The sequence below is a fragment of the Aplidium turbinatum genome, chromosome 4, assembly GCF_918807975.1.
Source record: "Aplidium turbinatum chromosome 4, kaAplTurb1.1, whole genome shotgun sequence".
NCBI lineage: Eukaryota > Metazoa > Chordata > Ascidiacea > Aplousobranchia > Polyclinidae > Aplidium > Aplidium turbinatum.
The window spans coordinates 1,027,469-1,055,221 of NC_137475.1; the positions used below are offsets into that span (position 1 = coordinate 1,027,469).

The following is a 27,753-nucleotide window of genomic DNA, read 5'->3' on the forward strand; positions in this document are numbered from 1 at the left end:
TGCGCATTTCGATTATGATGCGACAGTACAACAAGCCTAGTGATTAGTGAAGGGGTGCTTCGAAGGCAAAACAATCGGATGCTTTGCTTCTAGAGAAATCTCGGGAGAATTACTTAAGCGCCCTTCAATGCGGATTACACCAGCATCATCTACACAAGGTCTGTACTTTTTAAGTGAACGCAATCCTTTCAAGCGTTCCTTCTCACGTTGCGAAGCGCCAACACTACCCCGCTTTATCACTTCCTCAAGTGCATCCGGCGATCGTTTGGTCATTAAATGTAACACATCGCCATACACGCTTTTCTGAACAAACTTCACAGTTAAGTCTAAGGCTCTATCAAGATAAGAGGCGTCCAGTTTTGGCTTCATAAAGCTACGCTTTTTCGTTTTACAGCACAAAAATTCAACAAAAGCAACCAAATAAGCAATTCTCTTTTTTATAACATACAAAGAAGGTGCGGCCTCGATCAATCTGTGAAGGCCACCCTGTCCAACGTCAAGCGACCCCTCTTCGTCACGAAGATATAGGCCAGTGGTTCCCAACCTTTTTTGTTGCGTTCCTCCCTTTGCCTATTTTGGAACTATTCATTCCTCCCCATATTACTAAAAACAAAAAAGGGAGTCTTAAATTTTAGAAACCCTAGAATTTTAACTAAAATGGTTTCTCTAGAATTCCCCCAGATTGTAATAGACACCATTATGTTAGGGTTCTAAGACTCTTTCCTCATTCCGATCGGAAGTAAAAACGGGATCAGGGACCGCACAGCCGGCGGTCTATAAAAATTACCAGATATGCCAGTTTTTGGTTTGGCTTATCAAAACCATCGTGTCGATCATCCTCATTCTGCGCAAGCGGAACCCAAGGTATGTGAAGGTTTTTTAGTGGCGTGTTGGCCAGTGGCGTAGCCAGAAATGTTTTTTTGGGGGGGCCAAATATTTGATGGATCGAAGAGAACAACAAAGTGTTTGATTAAAGACATCGCTACCTCATGTGCAGTGGCGTACCCTGGTCGGTTGAGCAAGGGAAGCAATAAAACTGGTGGGAGGTTAGAGCGTGCCGAAGGCACGCGTATTCTAGGGGGGCCCGGGGGCATGCTCCCCCGGAAAATTTTTGCAAAATTACACTAAAATAATGGATTATAGCGCTTTCTGGAAACACTTTTAGGGTAATATTTGTATGAAATTTATTAGCAAATAAACAGCTATTAACTTATTAAATGTAGCTCTTGCACACGAACGGCAAAAACTGAAATTCCTCCCCTGAACTCATGAAATTCCTCCCTAGGGAGGAATTCCTCCCCGGTTGGGAACCACTGATATAGGCTATGGACAGGTACTGGAGTGGGGTTTTCTACAGATGGAATTTCTTCACACTGATAGAGAAGACTAGAACCATTTAACCACAACTCTCGAAACTCTTTCTTTGTAATAAGATTTGGCCTTGTGCCAACATCAGCTGGGTTCATATCGGTAGGGCAAAAACGCCAATCCTGGGCTCCAGACAACAATAAAATATGCTCAACTCGACGCGTAATAAACTTATTCAAACGTAAATCAGGGTTCTTAACCCACTGCAACACAGTCCGAGAATCACACCAAAAATACTTACTGCAGTCGGGCATCTTCAATGCCTCGTAGGCCTGCTTCACGAGTCTTGCTGTATTCAAAGCGGCAACAAGCTCTTTCCTAGCTATCGGCCAAGAAAACTGATTTTTTACAACAATGGTAGATTTACCCAGAACGAAAGACACACTCGGAACTCCGTTAACCAGTCTACGTAAGTAAACAACAGAAGAGAAAGCTTGATTCGAAGCATCACTAAACCCATGCAATTGATATGAAACAATATCATCCGAACTGCACACACCAGAGTTTGCAAAATACCATCTCGGTAACGAAAAATCCTTAAGCAGGTCCAAAGAGCGAAGCCACGACTCCCACTCTTTAACAAAGCTATCAGGGACCTCGGTGTCCCAATCAAACTTGTCTATCGCCAATTGCTGAAGTATAAGGCGTGCTTTTAGAAAAAATGGCGCTCCAAAGCCTAGCGGATCAAAATTTTGTCCAAGCTGACTGAGCATACTTCGGCGCGTGTGTTTAGCTAAGGGCTTTAAGGAACATGCGATACGCATCTCGTCAGACTCGGTTTGCCACACACAACCCAATGTCTTCGCTGATGGCAAAGTCATATTTTCAGTCTGAAAGTCAATGTCACGAATCAAAGGTGAAAGCATCTCATTATCCAAATTTGACAAGACAATCATAGCCTCCTTGTTAGCACTCCACTTAACAAGTTTAAACCCACGGCTATCAAACAAAGCAATTGATTCATGAGTGATTTGCTGAGCTTCCTCTAAGCTATCAGCCGAAAATATAAAATCATCCATGTACATATTATTTGCAATATTGCAGAGAGTCAATTCACCAGCACTGCTGGGATTCTGCTCGATCATTTTCTTTATAGCCAAGCAAGCGATATACGGGCTACTCTTTATTCCCCAAGGGTGTACACAAAAACGAAATGGTACCATCCTACCATTTTCAAGGTCATCATCTTCAAACCACAATATACGAAACAAATCCCTTTGCGACTCAGGTAACATTATTTGAAAGAAGCATTTAGTCACATCAGCCATGAGACCAAATCTACCAAGCCGAAATCTAGCCAAGACATCTACCAGAGGGTTTAACAAGTCAGGACCCGAAAACATTACATCATTAACACAAGTTCCTCGAAATTCAGACTTGCCATCGTAAACAATGCGCTTTTTTAATTGTGACGTCACAAAGTATGGTAAATACCATTCAAATCCCTTGACATTTCCTGCTTCACCCGCGCGCTCAATATAGCCATTAGATTTAAGATCTTTCATGGTGTCAGTAAGGAAATCACGAAGTTCAGGTTGTTTTAAAGCTTTCTTTCTTAAAGCAGCAGCTCTATCTGACGCCAACACAAATTTGTTAGGTAGATCAATATCTTCCTTCAACGGAACAGGTATCTCAAATCGACCATCTTTCAACTCAATATTCGGTTCGACAAGTTCTCTAGCCAAAATATCATTGCGAGACAATTCACAGGTTTCATTTTGCAAAGTCAAATCCTGAATGACTTTATTCAGGTCTGCTATTTCCATATCGCGAGACTCAATTTTACGCTGAAAGCCAGAGATGACATCCGACTCTGAAGACGTCTGCACTCTGCACACTTTAGCAACGCTTTCAACTAAGGGTGACTTACCACCACAAGCCAACCAACCGAGAGGAGTGAGTAAAGCATGCGGTTCACTGCGATTTTCACCAACACGTTCTTCTTTTGCCCACATCAAATAAGCGTTGTCATTGCCAATCAGTACATCTACAGTACTACAATCATTCAAATGAAACATATTCACGTCATGAAAATGACGGAAACCACTTAAATCTTGTTTATGAGGTAAAGTTTTAACATCGTCAGCCCAAGCTGGGTTAACCACCGAGGTTATATCACAAAACAGTTCATCAGTGTCACGGTTTCTTTCTATCTCTTACCAGGAAAAAGACTTGGAAAGATTCAATGACGTAGTTTAATGGGTCAAACCGAAAAGCAGTCAATTAAATTCACGGATAGTTCTACTGGTGAAATGATATATAAAAACGCTTGAAGGACTCCAACGAACGGCTTCTCAAATAACTCTAATTTCTGCATCAACTATACCAATTCACAACTCATAGCACAACTCTCATAATCAACTCGTAACAATCACCATAATAATAATCTCAGAATCTCAGAATAAACATTACACAAACTACACCACTATTTATAGTTGGCTGTTCAGTCCAGTAACTTCGAGAAGGTTACATCATAAAGAACCATCGTTCGGTCACGTAGCATTTAAATGTCAACAAGCAGAAGCTTATAGAAGGTCACGTTCGCAAGAAGATTCTTACATAATAACGATTTCGTAATCAGAGGTCCATTCGTAAACAACCTTGTGACATCATGACAAACGATATTGGCAATTGTGAAAACAACAGAACGTTCCAGATACAGAATAATCTAGAATTACGTTGCAGAACAACGACTTCACAATTGGAGGTTACTACTGGTCATTGACCGATAATAACATACCGCTCAAGAATTCCATAATGAAAACAACACGCTTGTTGAAGTAACAAAGCAAGCCATCGCGAGGCATTTGCACCTTGATTATGACATACGCCCCCCCTTAGAATATTGTTGCAAACAATATAACAACACAATCAATACAAAACACACCATAAAACAATTAATTACTCAATAATCAGTTCTCATAAGTCTATCGTTGCATGATCTACCAACGATAGCTTTTCTCAAAACAATAGTCACGTTTTCTGCGAAAGTCTCCAACGTCCTCAACATCTTCAGTGCATCGGCGAGCGAGATGACCCATCTTCCTACATCGGAAACATCTCCTCTCCGGACAGTCCTTGGCGAGATGACCTTCTTTATGACAATTATAGCAAGCCTTTTCATCAAAAGGGCAGCTCCTGGCTATGTGTCCAATCTCCCCACATCGGTAGCAGTGGTTGTCACGGCAACGTCTATTTTCCGAATGTCCGCCGTCAGCAACGCACTCCCTGGCGAAGTGTCCGCGTCTACCGCATCTATAGCAAACTCCAAATGGTCGTCGCCTGCCTCTTCTCCTCGGTTCTTCGCGCTCGTAATATCTGTCATCGTGAGATCGTTGCTGATTATCTGCAGAACAATCTCGAGCAAAGTGACCATTCTTGCCACAAGAATAACAAGTAACTTCAGAATCTCTCTCAAAAACATTTCCGATTATAAGATCAACTAAAGGGTTTTGTAAACATAACGCTTTCACAGTCCCACTACAATACGGAGTTTCGATAGATATCATCGCTAACGGTCCTTGGATTGAAGTGGTATCTATTTTTGTCACATGGCCAGTTTTTCCCGTTAATTGACTGTCTTTAACCAAATCTCTCCTCACTATTATACCAGTAGAACCAGAATCACGTAAAACTTTTACCTTTTTGTCTCCAACTTTTCCATCCACTACTGGCAGGTGATCTTCAGGTATTATTTTTCCGCAAACATCTTCATCCGGATTCTCCTCGTCAAGCGTTGGTTTAGGAATCATTAACGCACAACCGCATCGATAAACGTCCGTGTCTTCATCTTTTCTAGACTGACTGGATCGGGACAACGACTTGTCCTTGCATTCCTTCGCTTCGTGTCCTTGCCTATTGCAACGATTGCACCACTTCCTCGATTCCTGATGATTTCTGTTAGTCTTCTTCCGGCAGTTAACAGACTTGTGACCTAAGCCATTACAATTAAAACAACGTACTTCTCTTGGAACAGCACCTCCTTTAGAATTATTCGTTTGCTCCTCATTATCGCATGACAGTGTTTCTTCAGTCGACAACTTCTCATCATGAGCAACTAAGTACTGTTCTGCCACACTGGCTATTTCTTCTAGATTCTTCGGACTTCTCTCCATTAAATAAACAGACAGATCTTTTGAACATGAATCTGTGAATTGTTCCTTAACTATAAGGTTTGCCAATCCGTCCAATGATTGATCGGCCCCCGAAAGCTCAAACCATTTTAACAAAAGATTTCTCAAACGTTCAATAAATTGACCTGGGCTTTCGTGTTTTTCAGGCTTTGCCTCACGGAATCTTTGACGGTATCCATGCTCGGTAAAATTGTATCGCTTTAACAGAGCTAACTTCAATCTGTCGTAATTCATGGCTTCTTCTTGCGAAAGTCTCGAATATACATCAAGAGCTTGTCCCGATAATAACATGCTTAGCTGGGTAGCCCACGTCGACTTCTCCAATTTGGCTATTGTAGCATATCTTTCAAATCTTAATAAATAACTATCCAACTCATCTTTTTCTTCAACAAATGATGGCAAATCTGGACGTCTAACTTGCGCCATAATAACATCTCGAGCATTATCATTAGTAGAATTAGATCGCTCACCAATGTCCAGCTTTTGTCTTTCTAATTCAAGTTTTAACTTTTCCAATTCATATTGCGCTCTTCTTTCTTCAGCTTCTACTTCGCGCTGCGCTTGTTTCTCTTCAGCTTCTCGTTGAGCTTGTTTTTCTTCAGCTTCGCGCTGCGCCCGCTTCTCCTCTGCTTCAGCTTCAAGTTGTGCTCGCTTTTCCTCAGCTTCAAGTTGTGCAGCTTCAGCTTCACGCTGTGCTCGTTTTTCTTCAGCTTCAAGTTCTGCTTTCCTTATTTCACGAGCAGCTCTTCTATCTTCTCTTTCGTCAGCTTCTCGCTGAGCTTTTTGGTCCATTATCTTGTGATACTCTTCCATCACAAACTGAGACTTCTCATTACCAGTCAGCCCCATTCGTTCAGCCATGCTCCCTAAGTCTTCAATCATCTCATGTTTGACAGTATCCGCCATCTTGACATTAATTTATTATTCTTTCAATAAATCTTCGGTATTCTTCGGTTTTTCGGTTAAATCTTTTCGGTTTGATCCCGGACGAGCCCCCAGAATGTCACGATTTCTTTCTATCTCTTACCAGGAAAAAGACTTGGAAAGATTCAATGACGTAGTTTAATGGGTCAAACCGAAAAGCAGTCAATTAAATTCACGGATAGTTCTACTGGTGAAATGATATATAAAAACGCTTGAAGGACTCCAACGAACGGCTTCTCAAATAACTCTAATTTCTGCATCAACTATACCAATTCACAACTCATAGCACAACTCTCATAATCAACTCGTAACAATCACCATAATAATAATCTCAGAATCTCAGAATAAACATTACACAAACTACACCACTATTTATAGTTGGCTGTTCAGTCCAGTAACTTCGAGAAGGTTACATCATAAAGAACCATCGTTCGGTCACGTAGCATTTAAATGTCAACAAGCAGAAGCTTATAGAAGGTCACGTTCGCAAGAAGATTCTTACATAATAACGATTTCGTAATCAGAGGTCCATTCGTAAACAACCTTGTGACATCATGACAAACGATATTGGCAATTGTGAAAACAACAGAACGTTCCAGATACAGAATAATCTAGAATTACGTTGCAGAACAACGACTTCACAATTGGAGGTTACTACTGGTCATTGACCGATAATAACATACCGCTCAAGAATTCCATAATGAAAACAACACGCTTGTTGAAGTAACAAAGCAAGCCATCGCGAGGCATTTGCACCTTGATTGTGACAATCAGTCTCTAACGACTGGATGTTGAGTTTAACAAGGTCAGCACAAGTAGGTTTCTGACCAGCCAGAGTATCTATTTTAAACGACGCTTTATCATACGGTTTAAGACCAAGTTCGCACACCAAGTCACTCGAAACAAAGGTCAACTGCGAACCAGGATCATGCTGACAATACACCAACTTCGATTTGCCAGTCATTGGATTCAAAACACGAGCAGCAGTAACGCGGTTAAATGCTGCTTTAACATTTCCAATCTTAACATTACGCACAGGAACTCTGGCACCAGCATCATCTTTACCGACCGAATCCAGAGAATCACGTGACGTCACATAAAAATCATGCAGAAGAAAATAGTGTTTCCTATCGTTGGTAGGTCCACACTTACGACAGTTATTTGCATGATTACAGTCCCTAACCATATGCTGGCGCAAACAATTCAAGCATTTGCCAGCTTTCACAATGACATCTCTCCGATCTTTAGGTGTCAAGGACGCGAAACTCCGCTTATCCGCCAACACTAGAAGGGTCACTGCACAATTTAAGTAGATAGGCAGTCACATCGAACAGCACCATCAATTTTGAACATATGAATGTATTGTCACTAAAGAATGGCAACAACGTTCTAATAAAGTAATAAATGTATCAAAACGCTTATATGACATTTATTAATAAACTGACATAGGCCTATGCATATTGTACATATGCTACAGGCTATATAAAGCTATGTTGCATACATTTCACATATCAGAGCATTATAAACAATATTCACATATCAAACATTGTCATGTACATAACATAAGTAAGCAATTACACAATGTATAATAAATATGGTTCTTCTATAACCAAGCAACCTCTTCTCAATATATATTTAATGATTGCTTACAGTTAGTTTTTTGAATGTAGTTTTTGAATTTTTCGCGATGAACTGGCAACCAAATCTTTTTTAATGTCTTCAAAACGTTAAGTTCATTCTTTGCGACACAATTGAAAGCAGTTTCTACAATCATTTTAAAGCTTGCATGACCAGAATCACACTTTAAAGATACGATGTGTCCGCCCCGATAGCTCAGTGGTTACGCGCCGGGCTCAAGATCACACGGCGCTGGTTCGACTCTCGGGGTGTGCGCTTGAGCAACGCATTTCAGGACTGCTCTCCATTCAGCGGCACCTAGTGAATGGAATAATTTCTCGGCAACAAGACTTCAACAATCGGAAAACTTCACTCTGCCAATCTCGGTAACCGGCCCTGCGTCAAGTGCCTCTACAAGTATGCGAACAAGTACCAGGAATAACCTATCAAGGCTTTGTCAGTCCGAGGATAAAGATTCAAAAACCAAACCAAACCAAACCAAACCAAGGTAATTAAACTGAGACACTAGGGCGTGTTGATTTGGGAAAAAAATTCTTTTTTGCAAATTTCTCCAATGACGGGGTCTAAAAATATGTGTTTGGATCTGAAAAACACGAATCTGCTAATATTTTCGCATTTGCAAAACGTTTAGCTTGGTAAATCTGCGTTTCAAAAAATAGCAACAATTGCTATGGGAAAAAGCATTGGTTTTTCACGATAATAAGCATTAAAACAACAGTTTCATTTCTTAACATGAAACAATCTTATTCAGGCAATTTCCAGAGTTTTATCAACATTGTTCTTGCTTAGGACCTACAAGATTTTGTCCATTGTTGTTTTTATTGTATAATGTGAGGCCACCATAGGTTGTAGGCATTCTGAATTCTATATGTAATTTTTGCAGCATTACAGAGATTATACGGTAGTTATTCTGTTAAGCTGGTCAAGGATTAACATTTGTCTAACTTCAATTTAATTTGTTCTAGAATTTGCAATGACAGATAAATATGTTGGCACTTCGGAAACATTATTTATTGTATAGTGTATATACCTGTGGAGTGTGGATAACACATCGGAAATTACTACAAGCATGAAAGATGCTAAGAAACTGAAGAGAACATTAAATTTGTTTGTAGCAATTAAAACATTTACACAACAAGTTTCATCAAGTCTTGCTTTGACTCGTTCTTTGACATCAGCCGCCGACTTGCCTCTTGCCCTCTGATATAGCCTTCACGTTTCTCGTGAGTATACACTTTGGCTGCTGCCTCTGTGACTTGCTTCACACACCTTTCTATTGACTGGGTATGGCAGGGCCAATTTGGAACTTGCATGGGCTCATCAATAAACTGCCTTACTTTAGCTGTTGTTAATTTGCAGGTCAAAGGTGGTTCATACACCCCCACAGACCAGTCTATTAACTCCAACAGAGAAGAAGCATCGGGGTTGATTGAAGGTGTCTTTCTGGGACGAACGGAAAGATCACCCAATGTACAGCCATCTCTACCCCTAATGTCAGCAATCTTTTGTACTCCAACTTTCCTCTCTTCAATATCTTTTGAGCACAAGAGTGTTTGAATCACCATTTCACTAAACGCGTACCATGCTGAACGCTTGATTGATGGCATGACAGCGTCCACCACAACTTCCTTCTGCAGCCTTAGCAGTTGCAGCTGAAACATGATATGACGAGGACCTTCTGTCCAAGTGTGCTTTATCTTGATGTTGAACCAGCACGGAAAGTAAACTCCAACAACGTATTCCACTATTAGTCTTAAGTTGTTGAGGGTTTCACCTTTTAAACCATGTTTTGAAACCCATATGCGACACAGTCTGTTTGCTGTTGTCAGCCACCTGGAATGGTTCACGGGACCTATTTCAAGAAGTGCAAGATTTGTGGGAAGTTGCCCTGTCCTTATGGCCTTTGCGATCCTATATCCATACATTTGATCAGTAGAGAGATCCCTTATGACATCGTCATGCAGTGAAATAAGAGGCTCTCCAATGGAGATTTTGGTAAATGAAGGATCCACTTCAAGTTCAGTAGCAGTGTCTAGCATTTTTCCAATCTTGCCTGTCCACTTGTTGTGAGACAATGTCTTCCCATCCAGTTTTGTGATCAAGTGACGTAAGGGTAGCTCATTAGTGTGTAGAGAACAAACCAACCAGACCAGCTTACGACCAAGTTTCACCTCTACCCAGTGCATGCAACCACCCCCCCAACCAGTATTAGCGTTCGTTGAATCACCTCCAATGGCTTGCAGATTGTTATCAATACCCTTCTTCTTAATGAAATCAACGAGATTGTCTGCAATAACTTCTGCTGGTTTTTTCTGTAAGCTTTTCTCAGGAATGAAATGGTACAAATATCTTCCACCTGGCTCACTACATACACAATAATGCTCTTCTTTAATGACGCTGGGGAACTGACAATCGGAATTATCTGCTTTCAGCATAACTTTAGTCATATCTTGACGACCATCAAAGAAAATACAGTCAATTTCACCCCTGCTACAACGATCATCAAACTCTTGATCTAGAAACTTCATAACTTTTTCTTGGGCCCTCTTGACTTTACTATGATCAATTACAAGACTCTTGTCTTCTTCACTGATCAAACCAACATCTATTAAGGCAGCGGTGGAGATGGCAGCTGCGGCACGTAGGCCAACACTATATCTGATACTTTGCATGGCAACATTGCGTATCTCTAACGTGTTGTAGAACTGCTTGTTGCTATAAGCGGAAGATGCCGATGTACTTGGCATTTGAACTGTGACTTCCTCATCTTGAGTTTGAGCACTGTCACTTTCATCATCTGAGAAAGTAAACGAAACATCTGACTGACAGTTTTGCCTGTATTTATCTATCCTTCTTTTCTCATCTTCTTCCCTTTTCTGCCTTTTAACTTGCCTCTTATGCTCTGGCAGATCTGGTAATGCAATCTGATGTGGTCCAATTGAACTAGTCTTTTCCCTCTGACCTTTGATGAATGTTAGTTCTATCAGAGGGATCTTCATTTGGTTAGGGCAAATACAAATAACATGAGTTTCTTGTTTACATCCACCATTTTTTGGGCAACCAAATTCAAAACAGCTAACAATTTTACATTTGCAGTTAAGAATGTCGAAGAGTTTGTCAAGTTTTGCAGTAAACTCTTCTTTGATCATCAGTTTTCCTCTCCCAAGAGAAATGTTTTTTGCCTGCTCCCAGCTCTCTCGAATCTTTCTGAGAACAGTAGCTTGCGAATTTAGCACAGGACTTTCAAATAACCTGTTTGCTCGTTGCCATTTTTCTATAACTTGTGGGTAAATATCTTTAGCAAGAGCAGCTGTCGGATAATTTCTGACATCTTCGCAACTTTGTTCTCTTACCAGTAAACCAAATCGCAAAACATCTCGAAGAGTTGGAAGCTCTGACGGCAACAACTCCCTGCTTGTACCAATGAAGTTACTCATATGTGTGAATGCACTTAGCCTCGTCCTCTTGGAAGCCATTCAAACAGTAACAGAAATCTTTGAACTCGAAAACTTTAAGAAGCATAGCAGCAAAATGCCTTCGTTCTCTTCGGTAAACTCAGCTGTATATAACACTCAATCCAACATAAATCTACTCCTGAAAGTAGTTTTAACTTAACTCGAAGTAATTCACGTCCTACCAAAAAATTCATAAAAGGACATGACACTTTTTGGATTATGCATTGTTTAATTAAAGCTAAGAAAATGGTGTTTCACCCTCACCACTTCAAAGTTTATTGTAACAGTAACGCTACCGCAAACCTGTAAGTCTTAATTGCAAAGATAAACTTACCTTGCCAACAATAGTAAAACTTCTCACACGCTTATAATAGTAAAACTCTCACAAAACGTCATAACGCTTGCTAACTACTTTTATTTTTGCTACAACCAGCCCCCAACAGATGCAAATAATGCATCATTATTACGCAGTAAGGTTAGCATTGATGTAGATATAGTTGTTGTAAAAAAATTCTGTGTTACGTCACAATTGGAAAAGAAAACTTACTAATTCCTATCAGCAGGAGGAAAACTTGAAGAAGCAAGATTTCGATAAGCTATTTACCGAGCTAAACTGCTTTATTTTTCGTTTAAAAGGGTATTTTTAGAAGTTTTACACCAAGCCACAACTTTTTAGCACCAGTCATTGTTGGGATTTGGCAATTGAAAAAATCAACACGCCCTACTGAGACACTGCGCATTCCGTGAGAGCGGAAACAAAAATATTACGTTGATTTCCAATAGTGAACAGTCCTCCTTTTAAATTCCTTTTAATTTTCCACTCTAACACTCTAATAACACAGCATAATAATGGTGCACTGTAAAAGAGGTTACAATAAACATAGTTCTGTTGGCTTGGATAAACCACCACGATCAGCTGAAGCAAGAAGCTTGCAACACTCATTGCTTTTTTCCACTAAAGTGTCATCTTGGCCGGCAACAAGAAGTTCCTTGCAAGCATTACATTTCCTACGAGGACAAATGCTTCTGTCAATATACCCAGCAACATAGTATGCCACATTCATGTCAGATGTGGATAGGTCATCTACTGTCACAATCCTAAAAAAATCAACCAGCCAAGTTACTGACAATGCAACTTTTGTTGCTGTAATTGCTGGGAAATTTAAGGATGACAATTTGGCTCCAGCTAGCAAAGCTTCTTGTTGAAGTAAAGACAGCATCATCTTGTATTTTATTACCTGAAACATTGAGTAAATGTAGTATCTATCTAAGAAGCTTCAACTAATTTCGGCATAAGCATAATCTTTGGGTAATAACAGTACTTTATGAAGATAAGGTGTTCTAATATGTATAGTTTTTCTTTGTAATCAGTCATACAAATTTTGGAGGTAACATGCCAGAAAGCTTCAGTCTCCACAAATAATTAAACAATTAAGAATAAACAAATATACTTTTTCATGTGTGCCTTTGCAGCAAAATGTTATATAATATTTATGTGAAGTTGCTCTAACCTTTAAACTGATGTTTCACAAACATCACTTTCCACAAATTCTCCACCATTTTGATAAATCGAGCGGTTTCAAGAAAAGATGGGTGATACTCAGCATAAAATTCCAATCCTCGACTAGTTGATTCATGGAAAATGTCTTAAAATGTGTCATATGTTTAAGAGTTGATACATTGCAACTTTCAAGAACACTGAAGTTAATGTAAATGACAGTCATGCAAAATTGATAAGCAAGCATATTTCTTTATATTGCAAACAAGCATATTAGATTACAATATAAAATAGACAAAACCGGATAATTGCATAGTCCAATTGTCAAATTTTTTATGATACATGCGATTATCCAATTGTGTTATGGTTTAGTATTCAAGAATCTCATGCGATAAAACGGTTTGTGTATTTAACCAAGATATATATTGAACCATAAGCATACGAAGCCGAGCAACGTTATCAAGTTTAGCATATTTAAAGATTATTATATTTATATACAAAAACACAAAACTACGCAACAATTAAATATCGAACGTTTTCGACATCACAAGATGTCCTCTTCAGGAATAACATACATACAACTTCAGGAATAACATACATAAAGTTGTATGTATGTTATTCCTGAAGAGGACATCTTGTGATGTCGAAAACGTTCGATATTTAATTGTTGCGTAGTTTTGTGTTTTTGTAAATATAATAATCTTTAAATATGCTAAACTTGATAACGTTGCTCGGCTTCGTATGCCTATGGTTTAACAAGACAAACTCTCTACCGAAGCTGTATCAAGATATATATGTGATAAATCAATTTTATCTGCACAAGTCAAAATTTTAGTTTACGATTAACAAAAAGAAATAAAACAAAGTAACTTCAGTTACTTAGATTAACAAAAAATACTGTAAACATACTTTTTGACTTACTGAGAGCATGTGTCAGAAAAACATGGCTTGCATGAGTGTTCCAAAATGTGTTCAAAGCAAGAAGTTGGAATATCAAAATCAAGCAATCAACTTCCAATTTTTTCATGGTATTGCTCGCACCCATTTTTCCTCAGTTCAACATCATTGGGAAATTTGAACAGAGAAGTTTTAACCTCGCTACTTGATTTATATCCAGCTGTCCAGTTGTACATCCGGGTACATAGCAAGTGTCAACCATTTTATAAATTAATGGTCAAATGCATTATATAGTTATACATAAATAGTACTAAAAGTATAAGAATGATTACTACGTTAAAACTACAGAATTACCTATGACATCAATACCTTGCCTAGGTTTTATGTGTGAAGCATTTTCTGGTGTAAAAACTGTTTTATTTGAGACAAGTGACAGATTTTACATAAATAAAACAATTAAAAAGTATATGGGTAATCCACTTAGTTTTCATTCTGCTAATAACAGGATTTCTGCTTTATTTAGAATTTTACACAATTTTAGAATTTTACACTTTTATATACAATTTTTACACTTTACAATTTTTACACAATAGAATTTAGAATTTTACACAATTTGCCTTAACATTATAGCGTACGTGAACAATGAACATCAAGTCTTGTGCAACATCATAACATTTGATGCATTCCTTCGGAAATATGTTTTCTCTTTTGTTGGAAGATGTGAAGTATCGTCTAACTCTATTGTTGCCTCCTTGATGAGGTCCGACTGCCATCGTAAATCAAATTACCGTCTTCAGTATAATAATTCTATGTATTCTATTATTTAGTTTTGATGGCTGCCATGTCATCTGATTGTTTTTATCGTTCTGAATACTTTCAGTTCTTCTAACTTGTAACACTACCGTACCATTGTCTGTAAACTTGTAACAGTTGATAGCATATTTAGTGAGATTTTGTGCATTTGCAGTTTGTGTATTATTCGTTGTTTTTCGTTGTTGTTGTTCGATGTTTGCAGTTTGTGTATTATTTCGTTGTTTTGGATATGGACAGCTTTGTCTGATGCAAATAAATATTATTATTATTTGAACAAATGAATAATATTTATTACCTACATTACATGACATCTATATAATATTTATAATATTACCTACATTACATGACATCTAAGGTTTAACAAATACCAACATACCTTCGATGTCATCATTATTATAAACTAATTGACTACTGTCACTGACTGACTAAAATATAGAGCAGACTATAAGACTAAAGAAAAGTTTGAAAATAGTCTCCACTGCTAAACTGTGAACTGGTTTGAAGTGCAATAGTCACACCAACAAATTGTTGCCACAGTTGATACCTATATGATATATCCCACACCAAATTAACGTGTTAGGCTTTACTAGTGAACGCTACAGTCCATAAGCAAAAGGTGGCCATAGATTCAATGCAGACATTATAACTTGTTTTAGCAAAGTCCAAAGCCAACCAAACTATAAGCCTGCCTTGGGCTAACGTACTTCTCAAAAGCACTTTAACAAATTTGTATAGTTAACAACTTATTTCCTTTAACTTCTCCAAATTGAAGTACCACAGCAACAATCTTTTGGTTACTTCTCACTTGCAGATACGCTGCACGCTAGCTTACTGCTAATCACTAAAAGGAAGTATCCTGAAACTAGCCCTTCTAGTGTTCGGATAAGGAAAAAAACGGATGAGGCTTCGTATCCCGTAATATAAAATCCCTAAGGTGTCAAGCGCAAAAATTCTTTACAGTTAGACAAAAAATGATATTCAACTTGACCACGTGACGAACAACAAAAACACGCCGGTATGTCACTATGTCTGGCCACACCGCCGCGCGGTGCGCCAACAGCAGTCGAGTACTGCGAACTCCCTGAAATCACATTATCATGGGGCTTTACCGACGTCTGCCTAACCGGACATGAAGGCAATTTTCCTTTGCCAAACTTTTTAAAATGCTGCGACTCACCAGAATCGCCCATTAGCATAATGCTAAAATCAGTCGACTTGCGCGTTTCCTCCCGTACTACAAAATCAAACAAACTCTGAAAGGTAGGTTCCTCAGTGCTACCATACTGATCACCTAAAAAGTCAAGATAACGCTGCTTAGCGTCAAACGGGAGTCGCTTAGCCAAATCCAAAACAAAACGTCCTTCTAATTTATCACGCTGACCATAAGCTTTCGCGTAAAGCAAACACTGCGACAATTCATCTTTAAACTCTTTCAAATCACTGGAAGAGATAGAAGTCAATTTGCTACCATAGCGATACTTTCTAATTTCTGGTTCTGCGAAAAGACCTCCACGAACCCCAAAACGTTGGGACAAGCGAGCTAACGACATTTCTATCCTGTCTTCCTCTGACAAGCCAGGAGTGTCAGAAACCAAATTAGCAATCGTTTGTGCAGCTGTTCTAACACAAGCTGCTTGCAACAAAGTCAAACGAGTTCCCTTAAAGGGCGAAGCTGCCATCAAGGCCATAACACGATTTTTAAAGAAGACAAATGCCATATTATTACCATCGTAACCAATCAAGGCCGCCTTATCGAAGAACGTCCTACTATTTTGGTATTCAAAAAAGCAATCCTGCTGTTGAGAACTCGATTTAGCGGGAGAAGACAAGCTATATCCCTTAATGGGCTGAGTGGGCTCAGTCACATGCACAGCCCGATCACGATCCTCACATACGTTAAAATCAGGAGACACGATACGCCTCTCACAACCACCCAAACTACGTGTAGCTGGGCGATCAAAAACTAGCGGCGCTGAAAACTGTGAAGGGGGCAAAGCATTACTGCTAATGGCGGCCCCGTGACCTGTACGCTCTGGGGGAGGAGTTCGGTTGTAATTTGCAGACCTTGGCTCTACAGCCTTCGGAAGATCCTTAGCCGCGGCCCCGAGACCTCCTGAAACAGCTGGAAAACATGTGGATTGTACAGGTCCACTTACGGATTGAACAGGCGTGTGGAAAAGGTTAGGTAAATTAAACTGTGATTGATGTTCACTTCTGGAATGCCTAGAAGAGCCCTTCCTAGAGCTACGCCGGGAGCCCAACTCAGAACGATATTCAGTTAAAACTACCTCTTTACGTTGTTCGGCCCTCAACTGAGCGTCTTTGAGTGCGAACTCAGCAGCTCTCGCTTCGGCTCTCGCGGCGGCCTCAGCAGCTCTCGCTTCGGCCTCAGCAGCTCTCGCGTCGGCCTCAGCTCTCGCGGCAGCCTCAGCTCGTATGGCCTCAGCTCGTATGGCCTCAGCTCTTGCGGCAGCCTCTGCTCGTGCGGCAGCCTCAGCTCGTATGGCTTCAGCTCTTGCGATGGCCTCAGCAGCTCTTGCTTCGGCCTCAGCTTGGATCTGGAGCTCCTCTCGTCTTAACTGTAGGTTAATTTGTGCAACTATCCGTGACGAGCTCTCAGACATCCTAGTGCTTACATTTGAGGCGCTATCCTCAGGATGTATGTCAGCATCCAACCTATCTGACAACTCACTTTCTTTTTGTTCGAAGTTATTTTTTAACGAGTTAAATTCGGGATCTACCCTATCACGAAGTTCTGCCAAGATTGCAGAGTTAACAATTTTACTCAAAAGAGCATGGAAATGCCGTAATTCCTCTTCTAAAGTAGATAACTTAGATCTAAAAATTAACAGTTCCTGCTTATCACTCAAAGAACCTAGGGCTACAGAAAGTTTCCCAATTTGAGTCAAAATATCCCGTCTAAGATGCCGGGCCTCTCGAACTGACTTAGCCTCATCGTTAATGGGTCCCTCTCCAGAATGGCCTGCCCGACCGCAAAGAACATCATCAGGCTTAAACTCAGTCGAGTCGACGGCGGTCGAGTCCCTGTCGCCACCGAGTGTAGACATATTAAATGTTAGGGCTAAATTTAACAATTAAAAAATTAAGTTACACAAACACACAAATTACAGTAGTTATAAAAAACTTAACTGCAAAGACCGTAAAAAATACAAAAAAGAATTTAAATGCACGATACCGTATAGCTGTACGAGTATGTGAAGTCCAAACGTCCACAAAACTTGCTTGGATTCTTCCACTTGAATCTTCAAGCACAGATGGATTGCCTTTAATCTTCTTTCTTGCCAATAAATGTCAAAGTTATTTTTCTTCTGTACCAAACCGAGAAGAAATGTCTTTACTTTTCTTTACTTCTTTAGACTACCAACCAATAAGATCTTCTTTTATTATTTCTTTGCTTCTAAGTGCTTCTTAGCCTACCAACTAACCAACTTCGTCTTTTATTTTTTACTTCTAAGTGCTTCTGTGCCAAACACTAGACAGAGAATCGTCTTTTATTTTTTATGGTCACAGCGGTAAACCATAATTTCTTCGTGGGAAAATTGTAACTTAAAGTTCCCGGATCCTTTCGTCTGCATATAATGACCGAAGAAACACACACTTGAACTTCTTTTCAAACAGTGTATTTCTGTAAAAAATTAGCCCACGGCTACCAAAAACGAGGGGGTGCAATGCGTACACCACTTAAACTGTCACTACACAACAGATTACTTGGATAAAAGACGGAACCTTTGTCCAGCTAGCAAGCACTAAGCCAACAGTTAAATGTGCGGCCAACTTTCAAACAATCATTTTACGAATGACCAGAATAGATATCAATATCTCAAATTCACGTAGAAAGTAACTGTGACGCAATAAATGAAAGACAATTATGAAGTCATTCCAACAGGTGTTTAAGCTGATGTAATATTTCCTGTTTAAACAGGCCCAAACAGGTCCAAACAGGTCTTATGAACGATGGTGCAATTTTGGCACATGCTTTAGGAATTTCCATGACGTAATATTCAGTAGACTTGAACGGTTTTTATATGACGTTTGATTTGGTGAAAATTGTCGGGAACAGTCCCCCAGCGCGACATGTCGCGTGATATCTTACCAATCACAAGCAAAATTTGCGGTGCACGTTCTTACAAAGGATAAATTAGGTTAAAGTATTAACACTCCATTATTTCACAAACAATGCACTACTGTAAATATAACTTTAAATTCACAGATACACACTAGTTATACACAAAGATAAAATGCTGTAAAATGCTAAAACACTACATAGTGTAAATATAGCCTCAATCGCGTTGTCAGATATGGAATTCTGCCCTAATTTGAGAAAAAGTTTATAGCTGTTGAAAACAAAATGGAAATTTTTTTTAGTCCTGGGCAAAGATCAAAACCCTAACCTTTCCTAACTCTAACTCTGGCAACACCTGATTGTAACCATGGCAACAATGGGTAAAATCAGCCATTTCGAAGATAAAAATTGCAATACTATCCCACATGGTTGACATAGCATTGCATATGATTGTGTGCTTACAGCTTTACATTAACATACAATTACATTTCTGACCTTGATATCTGCAGAGACTAGGGCAGCAACCTTAGGATGAATGCATTGCTATTATAAGAAATACCAACTTCAGATAAGAAATACCAACTTCAAAATATGAAAAACATTTTATGCAAAATTGACTTTAACACGCAAATTTAAACATTTTATTGGGCTCCCTGAACGCAAAAAATGAAAATTTTGTTGTTCTAAAAAAGAGCATACCCATGAGGGGGCCCATTCAAAACTAATATTCATTTAAAAAACAATATTTTATGCAAAATCAACCTGAGCACGCAAATTTAAACATTTTGTTGGGCCCCACAATAAACACAAACATTTTGTTTGTGTTTATTGTGTTTCTGCTTTTTGTGTCTTTCTTTTTCGCCAACAAAACAAAAAATAAACTGAACTGAACCTCCTAAACTCAAAAAATTGAAAATTCTGTAATTTAAAAAAAGGGCATAGCCTAGGCTACCCATAAGGGGGCCCCATTCGACATACGGAACTAATATAAAAACAATATTTTATGCAAAATCGTTGAAATCAATCTTTTTATCGCGTAAATTTAGACATTTTGTCGGGCTCCCTTGCACTCACCGAGCCCCGGTGCAATGCACCGGTTGTCCCCCTCTCTTGTGGGCCCTGAGGATGACTACACCCCAGGATTCTTGACTGGGGTAGCAAGGAGTGATCAGAACACAAGCCTCGAGCAACCTGTGGTTGCTGAATAACGACTGCAACAATATATAGGCTACTGTTAACTCTATAACAGTTTGCATCCAAAAAACTTCCATTCAACAGAGTATTGACATCGATTGACAACATCGACAGTGAAACTTATATCGTCTCATTTATTCCACACAACAACAAAACACAACTCTTTTGCAACTAAGTCAAAACCAGAGTAATTTTGAAAAGTGACTAAACTTATTGGGTGGTAGCAGCGGCACTCGTCAATGCTTGCAGCTCTGCTTATTGGTGTTCCACAAGGATCTGTAGCCCCGCGCCTAACTGCCCGGCGTCTTGGAAATTTCTAAATTGGTCATTAAATTTGACTACTTGGACCATTGTTTTTTCTGCTTTATATAAATGATTTGCCTATTACAACAACTTTCGATTCTCAACTATATGCTGATGACACTGTTTTATTTACGTTAGAAACATTTATTTTGCAGTTGCAACAAACATTGAAATTGAGATTCAGCGTATCACTGATTGGTTCAATGCAAACAAATTATGCATCAACTACTCCAAGACGTTTTACATGTTACTTGAACAAAACTAGGGTCAACTTCAAAACTAAATGTGGTCTTAAACAATACAAAAATTCAAAAAACAAACAACATAAAATATTGACAAGTGAATAAAAAAAAAATAACAGTTAACCTCTCAAGTAGGCTACATGTAGCTCCACACAAAGTGAAATTTACATGCTTTTTGACTCTTTTTTATTTCTTTAAAAGTAATGTCTAAAAAGACATTATTGACCAAAATAACTACGGACAAAGGCCAGTGTTTCGATCTTCTAATCGCTTCAACGTAGTAAAGTGAGTGGAAAGTTGTCTTGAAGGGTTGGTTGAGATGACGATTTGAGTGATTGTTGTTTGTATCCTCTGTGGATCCTTCTTTTGTATCATGGGCCAATCCTATAGATGTTTGCTGGTACACCCCTTCATTTTCTTTGAATTTTAATACTTATATGTGCCGCTAGAATCTAATTTCTTGTATTTTAGATCCATCTCAGATGATTGTTTTGTCCTAGCTCAGTTGTAAATTCTTGTATTTTTTTCTAGTTTTTATTTTTAACAAATTCCAGTCATTTCTTAGCACAACTTCTCTCAAAAAAAATCAGACCTTCTCGTCGTCGTCGTCTGAGCTTCTGGGGCCGAGGGTCTATCCTTTTACCACCCCAGATTCACGATGTTCCCGGACTACACTGGAAGGCTGCTAGAGAGCAGCCAGTCTTTAGTTTCATCATCCATGACGCGCAGACCTTCCACTCCGTTAGGTGGCTTGAAGATGGTACAGTCATTGATGATGTGGTTTGCGGTCTGTTCCTCGGCACCACATTCACAGGAGGAGGAAGAAGCCATTCCCCATTGGTGCATGGTTGAGCGGAAAAGCCCGACGCCCGTACGGAGACGGTTGAGGCGCACCCATGCCTGTCTCTGTAGTGTCAGGCCGATGGGGCGTGTGTCGGCGTCGGGGATGAATGAATGGAGTCTGGTGGTGCTTGACCTCCATTCAGAATGCCATTTATGGTCCGCCCAAGTAGCCGCAGAGATGTCTTGTTCGTCAGCTTCGTTGATCAGAAGCCGAGCGGCTGGCACGAATGGGTGTCTTGATTTCAGTCGGCGGGGGTGCCCGTTTGGAAAGGCAGAGATCTTGTGGTGGAGAAGATGATTAGGCTCCAGTGCCCGTCGACCGAGGGACAGAGTGGCTTCTTCGCGACGAAGCTCAGCAGGTTGGATGCCAGCGAGAATGGGGAGATTGTCCAATGGTGTGGGACGCAGGCATCCGGTCACTGTGCGCAGGGCGCTGTTTATGGCAGTGTCGATGTTGTGGCAGTGAGCACTGCGGCACCAGACCTTCTAATAGGCTGTAAAATTACGTTTCGCTGAAGTCCGAAATTAAAAATTAAATCCATTCTCATTGTCTTACAACAATCACTCAAATCATCATCTCAAGCAACCCTTCAAGACAACTGTCCACTTTCACTTTACTACGCTGAAGAGATTGGAAGATCGAAACACTCGCCTTTGTCTGTAGTTACTTTTAATAATGTCTTTTTAGACATTCTTTTTGGTTGGAATATTATTCCAATATTATTCCAACAAACTAAGTTGGAATAATCACGTTGAAAATCTATCTGGGAGATTGGTGAAAATATCTGAAATATTTTATAAAATTAGAAACTACACAAACAAACAAAGCATGTTAACATTGTATTATGCTTTTGCACGCTTAAAAATACAATATGGTATTTTATTTGGGGATTGAGCACACAAAAACTGCTCAAGAGAATTTCAACAATGCAAAATCTAATCATTCGCACAATAACCTTTAGCAAAAGAAGAGCAAAACTTTCACCACTGTACCAAGATCTCGACATACTTCTTATCAGCAATTTGCATAAATTGGAAATTTCTAAATTGGTCATTAAATTTGACCCTTAAAAGGTTGGGCTCCAGTTTGGGGGGGGGCTGTCGATTCTTTTTATGCTTTAGGAGTGATATCTCTGTTATTTTTTAAGGCACGGTTTTAAAATTTGGGATTCACTTTGTAAAATCATTCACGCTGAGCATATCCGAAAATTAAAACTATGTGAATTTTAGAACTGCTTATTTACGTTGAAATGTTGAGATGATTTATGACGTTTGGATTAAAGCAATTGTAGCGTGAGTTTACACATTATTTTTTGGTAGAGTAATGAAGGACATGCATTGCAATATGTTGCGATTAATTTTTTTTTACATCATTTTACATACAGCCAATTCCCTTCACGCTGTGAAACAGTTAGGATTAACGAGACATGGGTCAAAATAATCACTTTCATCCAGCTGGTGGGAAAATTTTGAACAATAGAATATGAAATATTTCAGAGGATGTGCTGAGAAATGCCTTATATCTCTTAATTTATAACCTTTATTTGCTCAAAATTTCAGCTCAATAGAGGTGAATGAAAGTTAGAAAAAGTCAAGAAATTTCGTAGTTGCAGCTTCAGTGGTTTTAGAGATACAACTGTTGATACAAAAAAGTTGAATTGACAGCCCCCCCCCAACCTTCAAGGGTTAAAAATTTCAACAGCAACGATTTTTCAAATTTTGAAATAGGCTATTACCTGGCTACTTTGAACCTTACTTTCAGGAAATTACTGAAGTAGGCTACATTGCCATAGCACGAGAGCTTCTCAAAAAATAATTTTCACTTAGCCTACATAGTGTCAACTCAAAAAAAAGTTAAGGCAGTTTGAAATTCTTAGGCCCAAAAATATGGAATGATTTACCTTCAGAAATAGTTGGGGCTACGAGTATTAAAACTTTTACGAAAAAATAAAAATTTATTATATTAGTAAACTTTGTCTGGGACTGTTTTTATTGTCACAACATTGACGACTGTTTCGCAAATTGTTTCGGATTGAACAATGTTTGCCCTACGTAGGCCTACTACTCACGAACTGGTACTACGTAGACCTACTATATAGGCTGTCATCTTATTGACTGTATTAAAGTCGGCCTATAAACTTATTGACTGACTGTGTTGAGTAGGAAGTTATAAATTATGGTGAGGCATACTTTATTTTGTTTTTTTTTCATACTACTTTCGTAGGGCATGGTATTTTTTGATATTTGAATAAAACCACAGGATTTCACTTAATTGACTATCGCAGCAGTAAACAACTTTTCTTCTTTTTATTTGTACTGAATATCAGCCTATCTTGTTTCAACGTAATTTGCCGATGCTTGACATTTGTCACATTAAGAACTGGGAAGCAGCTGACTCGACGACTGATATGGTCTTTCACTGCTTCCTGTCTGTTGTGGTATATAGGCTAGATTGGTATGGTGTTATTCTATTCGTATTGTTTATAATTGCTACGAACAATCGTTCCCCAAATCAAACGTCACATAAAACCGTTCAACCGTTAAAGTCTAACTAACCTGGCGTCTTATGTCATAGAACATTTCTGAAAATGATGAAATGTTGCATCATTCCGATTTACCTCGTGTGGAATTACACGACAATATGCGGACTGCTACGTCATAGATGCCAGTAACTCGTGTGTTGAAATGTTGCATCAGTTTCGTTATTTTAGATTGTCGCTTGAGAGGATTGGTCGAACGTTAAACTGCTTTGCTCTGTGCGTACCAACTAGACGAAATTTCTGTCCTTTATCCAGAAATCTGTCATGCGATGTCAAGTTTTTTAGTGCGTACGTGTTGCGCTCTCTTTATAACAGCCTCTGCTGCTGTGCTTTCTTAAAATACAATTCGTGAAGAGGCTTCATAAGAGTGTTTCGTTCGGTGTCATCGCGTACAGACGAAGGATGCGGGAATTTTATCTTACAACTTTCCCACGAAGATATTATGGTTTTCCGCTGTGACCAATAATTATGCCGTAATATTCTTGCAACAAACTTTTCTCTCTCTCTCGGCTGGATTCTAAAAGGCGCCGGTCAATTGAAGAATCCGGGTGATGTAATATGTAAGCTACTCGTAGGCTACCACATACAAAACAACGCAATAAATTCTACAAAACTAAGAATTAGATAAGATATGAAAATGAGGTAAAAAAAAACAGCAAATACCTATTCGGCCCAAAGTCATGAGTAGATTCTAAAGTGATTTATCAATCATAAAATTCTTCGAAAAACACCTCTCTGTGTATTAATTCAAAAACAATCTATAAGCTACTAAGTAGGCTAAAGAAACACTATTCAGGCGATAGCCTATTTAGAAAAGGCTAGCTTCTTTTGCATCATCATGTAGGCTACAAATTGCAAAAGGGTAAGCAATCAATGCGAGAAAAATTTGATTGTTTCTTTGTGCACAAAGTGACGCGCTTAAACAACTGAGCTATGGGTAAGAACAGTTAAATTATTATTCGATGATTATCAAAACAGTAATCACACCTTCGTACAAAAATACTCAAGATACATATTTTTTCAAAGGTTTTTCAATCTCACTTGCATTTGGGACGCGATCACTACTACAACCGATTCCCTCAAGCTGTGACTGCACGCTACTTCCGTCTCATTGTGAAGTCATACCACAACAGGCCGTCTCTGAGGATGGAATACCTGCTTTGTTGAATAGATTCTTATTGCATGTGCATTGTGCAGTGATTGCACGAACTCACATCGCTTGAATCACATAAAAATCATGCATAGACAAATAAAGAATCAGTTGTGATTATTAGTTTTACGCAAGAAGTCTTGATTGCTCTTGTAGGCTGTAGCCTATGTAGAGGTTATTCTTAGAAATCTGTTTGAACTAAAGTCTATATGCGTATTTGCGACCATTCTTCTACAAGGACCCCTGAAAATTGTAGTTGTTAACATAAACAGTTATTAAGTTATATAAGTTAAGTTAAAAAGTCTATGTGCCTATTTGCGACCATTCTTTTTCAAGGACCTCTAAAAATAGTATTGACATAAACAGTTACACTCTTTTTAGTAGATAGATTTTTTCGTACTCTTAAGCATGTAATAATTTAGTGGTACTGTTGTGCGTATTAAAACTACAATAGCGCATATTGTGATTGCTGTTTTAATTCTAAGTTTGGTTTTAAATGCATCCAAAATTCTAAAATGCATCCAAACACCATTGTTATTCTAGCGGAATAATTCTGCTCGATCTGCCTAATAAAACAATTCGCAAAATACCTTGCGGTAAATAGTGCAATAAAAGCAACAACATGAGGACCCTGATGAAATCACTTCTTGTTGAAATAGTTGCTTGAAAGTCAGGATGTATTGTTTAATTTTTTTTTAATAAAAAACAAGGTTTTTCTGAAAGTATAATTTAAAAACCAAAAAACACCGTCACATTGTGAGCGTAAAACAATAGAACCTGCACAAGTTGTGATAACATTATTGATGAATAAACAGTTAAATTTTATCTATGAAAAATTATTTTCAATTGCAAAATATTTACAAATTTATGAAGTGGACATAATTACCTCGATGGTCGCAAATACGCACATCGACCTTATTTGCGTAAACTAAATTAGTTTTGAATATGTGGATTTTGTCTTGAAATAAATAGCGCAGTTACATCGTGGTAAAGATATCGCTTTTGTATTTCAAAGTTTTCCAAATATTTTGCTCACAAACATATTACCGTGACATAACCACAGCTCGTTCCGTACATGGAGGAAAGCGGAAACAATACATCCATTTCAAATAAAACAATGAAAACTATTAATACTACAAACAGTGCTCAATGCCAAGCAAAAAGGCAAAGCAGAGCGAATTAAATCAAATGTAGTTATTACTATCTGAAGCCTTTACAAATTGTTTCACCTAACGGATCATCAGAAGGTCTTATTCAAATAGAATCTCATTTCTCAGTTTCTCATTTCTCAGTTTCATTTCTCATTTCTCATTTCTCATTTCTCATTTCTCAGTTCTCATTTCTCAGAAGATTTCTCAGTTTATAAACACAAGTCACACAAATATAATTCCATTTCAAATATATTCTTGTTGTTTAGCCTCAAAAATAATGATCTATGACACCATGTAACAAAAAATTAGTTGTGTCAAGTTTTTAGTATTTTTTGAAAGATATTGCTGATTAAAACATGTTTCTAGCAATTTTTTCCACAAGTGTCGGTTAAACAATATTTATTTAAGTTCTTTTAGTACCCTGTTTCTCAAGCTCTTGTTCTAAATTCCTTATAAGGTCGATAAACTGTGACGTCATAGTGGCTATCATTTCAGCTTCACAATTGTCGCTTGTATCATAACAATGATCTTTGTTTTGTCATAGTCACGGAATAGAGCAAGTACAGAAATTTCAAATTGTTTTTATTTACTATCAATGTAATCAGAAAATATAGAATATGAAAGATGGTGTGTTTCATGTCCATGAAATTGCATTTCCTCCACTCCAATCTTGATTGTTTTGATCCTTGTATGGGGCGTGATAGGTGGAAGTAGAAAATGTAGTAAAAGGTTTCATCGGGACATTTCTTATATGGAAAGAAAATACCAAGGGCGGTGGTTTGCAACATGAAGGAGGGGGAGGGCATGTATGGTCCGTAATACGAGAAGATTTCTCAGTTTATAAACACAAGTCACACAAATATAATTACTTTTGAATATTTTTAAAGTGTAGCCTATTCGTCTTTGCATGATGCATATATGGGTTATATTTGCATTATATTTCTTTGTGTTTATATTGCTTATACGTTTAATAGAAAACTATTCTGGTTAATACAGAAAAATTTTGAGTAAAACTAACAGTCAGAAAAAGCGACATTTTATCAAAAATAAGGACATTTCCAAATTTTTTTGCTTTTTTGGTGATCAGTTTGAAGTAGCAGAACACAATACATAGAAATTTTTCTGAAACTAAAACTTTTGCGAAATTTTGTTACATGGTGTAATTTGTTGGATGAGCTGTCAAGCTGCTGCTGGAACAGTAAAAACAAACCTTTACGTTAAAAATCACATGACACAAGGTTTTTGAAACACAGTTTAAGAATTCTTCCTTTCTTTATAGACAGGGTTGCCATACCGTCTTTATTTCTAAGATTCGTCCTTACTTTGAAGGGCAATGTCTTAGAAAAATTTCTTATCCTTATTTCTAAGAAATGTCCTTGTTTTTGATTTGAGTTCTTATTTTGTCTTATTTTCAACAATTTGAAAACTGTTATATTTTTTTGGAATATATCGATAAGTGGTAACATGCAAGATCTGTCAATACGAGGAGAGCAATAGCAAGACTTGCAAATTGTTTTATT

The 27,753-nt window shown here is 38.4% G+C and overlaps 2 protein-coding genes across 2 annotated transcripts in view; one reads left to right on the forward strand and one right to left on the reverse strand.

The window, feature by feature from the left end:
- Positions 1–25,389, forward strand: part of LOC145768747 (lactadherin-like) — a 74,540-nt gene extending 49,151 nt beyond the window's left edge. The window contains exon 4 of the mRNA XM_082580331.1: positions 24,959–25,389. Within this exon, the coding sequence (XP_082436457.1) occupies positions 24,959–25,099 (141 nt within the window). The 3' untranslated portion in view covers positions 25,100–25,389. The remainder of the gene's footprint in view (positions 1–24,958) is intronic.
- LOC145769491 (uncharacterized) lies at positions 7,775–14,146 on the reverse strand. The gene is made up of 3 exons (XM_082581138.1): positions 13,938–14,146; positions 13,030–13,164; positions 7,775–12,756 (listed from the first exon to the last, which is right to left on the reverse strand). The coding sequence occupies exon 3, from the start codon at positions 11,537–11,539 to the stop codon at positions 9,191–9,193; it is 2,349 nt and encodes a 782-aa protein (XP_082437264.1). The 5' UTR covers positions 11,540–12,756; positions 13,030–13,164; positions 13,938–14,146; the 3' UTR covers positions 7,775–9,190.
- Positions 25,390–27,753: the final 2,364 nt, after the last annotated feature.

Bases quoted from the DNA above. Each gene is read 5' to 3' on its own strand.
- LOC145769491 (XM_082581138.1), bottom strand. From the start codon at position 11,539: ATGGCTTCCAAGAGGACGAGGCTAAGTGCATTCACACATATGAGTAAC.